At 42.6% G+C, this 6,780-nt stretch overlaps 1 protein-coding gene across 1 annotated transcript in view; it reads right to left on the bottom strand.

Moving 5' to 3' along the window:
- Nucleotides 1–315: 315 nt before the first annotated feature.
- LOC102255305 (THO complex subunit 2-like) overlaps nucleotides 316–6,780 on the bottom strand; it is an 18,692-nt gene continuing 12,227 nt past the window's right edge. Inside the window, 3 exon segments of the mRNA XM_014544235.1 lie at nucleotides 316–333; nucleotides 981–990; nucleotides 2,561–2,565. Coding sequence (XP_014399721.1) covers nucleotides 316–333; nucleotides 981–990; nucleotides 2,561–2,565 — 33 coding nt within the window.

The following is a 6,780-nucleotide window of genomic DNA, read 5'->3' as shown; positions in this document are numbered from 1 at the left end:
CTATGCATGTAAGATGTGCTTGAGTGAGTCTTTTTTGTTAGAAAAACGAAAAGCAAATTAATACAGTTTCTAGAGCTCTCTTCAGAGATCCGAGCCTCAGTAAGGACAATTCTAAAAAAGATAGAATATTTGAAAATGAGAAGTCTTCTAATGCTGTCTGTTAGTTTAAAATTTAACCCTTCATTCTCCTGGCTACCCTACCCCCACCCTTGATGGCAAGATAATATGTAAATGGCTGCAGGCAAACTGTGAAGTGCGTGGATTAGCATCTAGAGCAGGGATGGTGCTGGCTTCCAGGCAATTTATTTAATCTGTTTAGACGTCAATTTCTGCCTGTGTAAAAAGGGATGATGATAATGAGTGTTTACCAAGTGCAGTGGTTGAAGGATTAATTGTGTCTGACCTAGAGTAAGCCTCAGTTCAAATTAGCTCTTGCCCTTAATCTTTCTACTGAAATCAGAAGTTTCAGGTTGGAAGCCTGATCTTAAATTTAGCGAGATGCTTTCCCTTATGTGGTGTAACAGAAATCAGTACCAGCTGTAGTGCTTAGCTCCCAGGGGAGTGAATATTAGACAGAAACGTTTCTCCATGTACAGTTGTTTTTGTTTTTGGTCCATTTTGCTGATAAATATCCTGTGAAAATTCTGTGCAGCAGGGCAGAGGCTGAGCAGGAGTATAATATTGAAGGGCTGCCCTTGCCGGTTTGGCTCAGTGGATAGAGCATCCGCCTTAGGACTGAAGGGTTCAGGGTTCAATTCCGGTCGAGGGCATGTACCTTGGTTGCAGGCTCCTCCCCGGCCCAGGCACGTGCAGGAAGCAACCAATTGATGTGTTTCTCTCACATCGATGTCTCTCTCTCTGTCTTTCCCTCTCTCTTCCACTCTCCCTAAAAATCAATGGAAAAATATCCTCAGGTAAGGATAAACAACACTATATATATATAAAATATTGAAGGGTTTCTTGGTGTTGACTTTGAATGCCTGTTTGTCACTTTGTAAAGTGGGTTTAGTGTAGTCAGTTTGTATTTTTTTAAATATATTTTTATTGATTTCAGAGAGGAAAGGAGACTGATAGAGACATAGAAACATCCATGACGAGAGAGAATCATGAATAGGCTGCCTCCCACACACCGCCCCCCCTCACCCCCCCACTGGGGATAGAGCCCAAAACCCGGGCATGTGCCCTGACTGTGGTTCATAGGTTGACACCCAACCACTGAGCCACACTGGCCAGGCTCAGCTTGTATTTTTGAATCACATGGCAGCTTTTCAAAAACTCTCTAGATGTGGACACAGAATTTCCATGGCCTCACCCCCATCCAAGTGGCTTGTAACAGAAGGAATCAGAGCAGCTGGGAGGGGCAATATGGCATAGGCCTGAAGCAGGACGCTACATCTTCGAGTAATCCAAGACTGCCAATAAAGTTTCCTGTCACAGCACAAGTGAAGCCAGAAAATTTTGAATTATAGCCTATTGAGCTGTAGGGGCTCATCTCATCCAATCCCTTCAATTTCCAGTTGAGGAATCAAATCCAGAGAGGTCTAAGGACCTGCTTAAGATAATGCAACTAATTAGTCTCAGAGTTAAGACTCAAGACAGAATAGGGAAAAAAAAATTATATTTAAACTTTACATCATTTCTACCCTTTGTCTCATTAACTTTGATCTCTCTGCAAAATAGGTAACACAGCAATTAGCTGGAATAAGAGAAATTTGTGAATGAAATTGTGCTGACATGTTTGGGTTTGTATTAATATTCCCAGTAATCACAAAGAGCACTTATTAAAGAGCTTGCAGCCAATTTTAGAATTTATGTTTAATTTCAAAGGGTGCTTTCATTTTCAGAAGTTAGAGCAATCTTTGTTCCATGTTCAGGCTTTAAAGGCTGGGCTCTCAAAACCCGTGGCGATGGCTCATTGTTGCCGGTGCCACCGTTAGATCAAGTACTGCTTGGGAAGCAATTGGAGGCGATTGTAGAGGAGCTCAGTGGCACGTCTGTGATTACAGTACGTGCAGTTGTCAAGTGAGAGAAACCAGTATCCCTTGGTGACTCCCACCCTCAGTGGGCTGTGAGCAGTCGTCAGATGCGCAGAGAACAGCCCTCCACTGTATTTAAGACACAGGACTTACACCCAGATCAAGCTGCTCAAAATTGCCTTTTTTGCTCAAGATCAAGCATCTTCAGAAAGTCATATTGTAAGCACTAGGGGGACCATTAAGTTGTACTGAAATAGAACAGCTAGGAAGAAGAAAACAAATGTGTACTTGAAAGATACAAGGAGGCTTATACTGGGTATAGTCATAGGACCCCTGTTCAGATGTATCTTTTCGGCCATGGAGATTCTTCTCATTTGCATCTTGGTATGTTTTCCCTTCTTCATTTTAAACCATGAACTTTCCTTGTGCCAATTAAAAAAATTTAAAAAGCCAGTCACTCCCTAAATTCCTCTGAGCTTGTGAACATTCTTTCTCTCCACGTGGTTACTTGCTGCCTCTCCTAATCCGAGACCCTCACTGCAGGCTGTAATCAAATTCCTGGAGGTGGGACCAGGGAAGAAAACTCAATCCCACACTGTTCTCATCCTTTCCCATAAGAGATCCCGCACATCTTGCTTTCTTTCCCCCTGCTTATCTCTTTCTTTACAAATACTGGTAGACATGAGCACATGAGACTTCTACTCCCTTCCCCTTCTGTTTCCTGTGGATGAAAAAAGGGGGTTCTATGGAAAGGAACCTCACAGAGTACTCTGATCATAAATTCCTAAGTGGGCCGGTCTTGGTGGGTAGTCAGTCACACCCCAGGCATATACCTCTTTACTACCAGGCTTATCTGTGCCTTGATTGCACTGCCCATTGTTTCTGTGCACCAGGTTGGTAGCCCTTTGAAATGTCCCCTTTCAGAACCCTCCTTGTAATACCTGACCACCCTTTCGGACCCCTCCTTCAAAGGTGTGCAAGGTAGCACATAATCTCAGCTCTCCTGTCATCATCTTGCTTTCTCCCACCTCCCTGTCATCTTCCTTACGTCCCCTCCTTAATCTCAAATGCATAAAAGAAGAATTTATCTCAGTCCATTGAGATCTGGCTTGCAGGTATAGATCTTGCTTCCAGGTATATCCTCTGTTTGGCTCAAATACATTTTTATTAAAAAATTCTCTACAGCCCTGGTCCTGTAGCTCAGGTGGTTAGAGCATCATCCCAATACTCCAGGGTTGTGGATTTAATCCTTGGTCAGGGCACATATAAGAATCAACCAATGAATGCAGGAATAAGTGGAACAACAAATCAATGTCTGTCTCTCTGTCTCTCTCTCTGTGTCTCTCTCTGTCTCTCTCTCTCAAATCAATAAGTAAATATTTTTAAAAATTCTCAACAAGTTTGAATGTTCTTACATTGACATTCCCAACTCTTTCCTGTTTGCTTTGTAGAATCCTCTCCTCCTGCACCTCTGTTCATTATTTTATCACTCCCATTCTTTTTCCAAAAATCTACAGGTACCTAGGGCTGGCTCCAGCCTCCCCCACCTAGGGTCTCTTGTGTCCTTCACAGCAGTTACTGGGGTGGTTTAAGGAGCTGGTGTTTGAGGACTTAATAAACCCTCACTGACTTTTAACAATAAAGCCTCTCATCAGGGTTGCAAAAAAAAAAAAAAAGCATTTTCATTTTGCTTGTGATAAACCTTGAAGGAGGAAAAAGCACCATCCATGCATTTTGGTGTGTGTCAAAGTGAAGAACCTCGGCCAGGACGCTTCTGAAAGTCCACTTTGACTTCCCATTAAAGTGTGCATTCCCTTCCCCACCATATCCTCCTCCAATTAAACGTAATTCCCTTATTAAAACTTTTATTTTCTAGCCAACAGTTTCATTTTGAGTGCTACAATACAGTATTGTCTTCCACTATTTTTCATTGCAGATGCACCACAGGAGGTAAATGAGCCCCTTTGAAATCATTTTGGAACCTGGCCATGTTTAGAACATTGTTTCTATGAGAAAATGAATTCCCAACTTTTAGAACATAATTTATTTTAAGTTGGGTATTTCCTCTGTGTATTTGGTAACAAAAATCTTTTTGATGTGGTGACATAAAATCAGAGACCTGCCTTGGTTTTTACCTTGTTGAATATTTCCACAATAGAAAAAATTAACCCATTTATTTCTTATATTTTGTGTGTGTGTTTGTATAACATGCTATAGATCTTGCAATGCATATTGTTGGTTGTGTATAATTTTCCACAATCAGAGAGTACATGGGGATTGTAGTTGTCCACTGTTTCTGGTTTTCCCCTCTTCCTGGGCACAGGGAGAGACTGTGCTCTCCAGCCTCTCCTGTAGCTAGGTGTGGCTGAGTACAAGTGATTTGAGGAACTTCTGCCTTATCTGCTTATCCCTGGCCTGAGGCTCCCTCTCTTCCCTCTGTTTAGCCAGCTGGAATGGTGAGGACCAGAGCAACCCTGCAAGCCAACTGTTGATGGCAGAGCTGCTGCCAGCCTGGGTCTCCAATGACTGACCGGAGCAGAGCTGCCCACCCAGCTGGAATGCTTGTCTTGAACTATTACCTGGGAGACAAATAACCTCATTGTTCTTCAAGCCACTGAATTCGGAGCCTTTCTTTCTTACAGCAGCTTAGCCTATTTGCTGGGGCAAGCAAGCCTCCCTGTTCTCTTCAGTGCATGGCTGCCGGCGGCCATCTTGGCTGGCAGTTAATTTGCACATCTCCCTGATTAGCCAATGGGAAGGGTAGCGGATGTACAGCTAATTACCATGTTTCTCTTTTATTAGAGAGGATTCTCTACAGCCTTGGTCTTGTAGCTCAGGTGGTTAGAGCATCTCCAGGGTTGTGGATTTGATCCTTGGTCAGGGCACACATAAGAATCAACCAATGAATGCAGGAAAAGTGGAAATCTTGCTTCCAGGTATATCCTCTGTTTGGCTCAAATACATTTTTATTAAAAAATTCTCTACAGCCCTGGTCCTGTAGCTCAGGTGGTTAGAGCATCATCCCAATACTCCAGGGTTGTGGATTTAATCCTTGGTCAGGGCACATATAAGAATCAACCAATGAATGCAGGAATAAGTGGAACAACAAATCAATGTCTGTCTCTCTGTCTCTCTCTCTGTGTCTCTCTCTGTCTCTCTCTCTCAAATCAATAAGTAAATATTTTTAAAAATTCTCAACAAGTTTGAATGTTCTTACATTGACATTCCCAACTCTTTCCTGTTTGCTTTGTAGAATCCTCTCCTCCTGCACCTCTGTTCATTATTTTATCACTCCCATTCTTTTTCCAAAAATCTACAGGTACCTAGGGCTGGCTCCAGCCTCCCCCACCTAGGGTCTCTTGTGTCCTTCACAGCAGTTACTGGGGTGGTTTAAGGAGCTGGTGTTTGAGGACTTAATAAACCCTCACTGACTTTTAACAATAAAGCCTCTCATCAGGGTTGCAAAAAAAAAAAAAAAAGCATTTCATTTTGCTTGTGATAAACCTTGAAGGAGGAAAAAGCACCATCCATGCATTTTGGTGTGTGTCAAAGTGAAGAACCTCGGCCAGGACGCTTCTGAAAGTCCACTTTGACTTCCCATTAAAGTGTGCATTCCCTTCCCCACCATATCCTCCTCCAATTAAACGTAATTCCCTTATTAAAACTTTTATTTTCTAGCCAACAGTTTCATTTTGAGTGCTACAATACAGTATTGTCTTTCACTATTTTTCATTGCAGATGCACCACAGGAGGTAAATGAGCCCCTTTGAAATCATTTTGGAACCTGGCCATGTTTAGAACATTGTTTCTATGAGAAAATGAATTCCCAACTTTTAGAACATAATTTATTTTAAGTTGGGTATTTCCTCTGTGTATTTGGTAACAAAAATCTTTTTGATGTGGTGACATAAAATCAGAGACCTGCCTTGGTTTTTACCTTGTTGAATATTTCCACAATAGAAAAAATTAACCCATTTATTTCTTATATTTTGTGTGTGTGTTTGTATAACATGCTATAGATCTTGCAATGCATATTGTTGGTTGTGTATAATTTTCCACAATCAGAGAGTACATGGGGATTGTAGTTGTCCACTGTTTCTGGTTTTCCCCTCTTCCTGGGCACAGGGAGAGACTGTGCTCTCCAGCCTCTCCTGTAGCTAGGTGTGGCTGAGTACAAGTGATTTGAGGAACTTCTGCCTTATCTGCTTATCCCTGGCCTGAGGCTCCCTCTCTTCCCTCTGTTTAGCCAGCTGGAATGGTGAGGACCAGAACAACCCTGCAAGCCAACTGTTGATGGCAGAGCTGCTGCCAGCCTGGGTCTCCAATGACTGACCGGAGCAGAGCTGCCCACCCAGCTGGAATGCTTGTCTTGAACTATTACCTGGGAGACAAATAACCTCATTGTTCTTCAAGCCACTGAATTCGGAGCCTTTCTTTCTTACAGCAGCTTAGCCTATTTGCTGGGGTCCAGCCCCAGCAGGTCCAGGGGTTCCCAAAGGTGTGGAGGAGTCGGCGAAGAAGGAATGACACGGAGGCAGCGTTCAGTTGGTCAGCATGGTCAGGTTCTCTTTTTTATTGTCCTGTTACATCTATATTTATACTATTTGATCCCATAAGCATGCCTCTATAATTACATCGTGGTATGTTTTGGGTAACGTTCTATAGTTTCTTGTTTCATAGTTTCCTATCTGACCTTTACCAGAAATCCTGTCTCTATCTAGTTCTGTTGAGTTTAATCTTGTCTAGGTTAATCTCTGTGTTCCATTACAAGGGCTATTCCAAGGTCGCTGCTGTACTGATAGGC

This window comes from Myotis brandtii, unplaced genomic scaffold (genome assembly GCF_000412655.1).
Source record: "Myotis brandtii unplaced genomic scaffold, ASM41265v1 scaffold358, whole genome shotgun sequence".
Classification (NCBI taxonomy): Eukaryota; Metazoa; Chordata; class Mammalia; order Chiroptera; family Vespertilionidae; genus Myotis; species Myotis brandtii.
The sequence above is the reverse complement of the archived record's forward strand: the minus strand, read 5'-3'. Positions and strand labels throughout refer to the sequence as shown.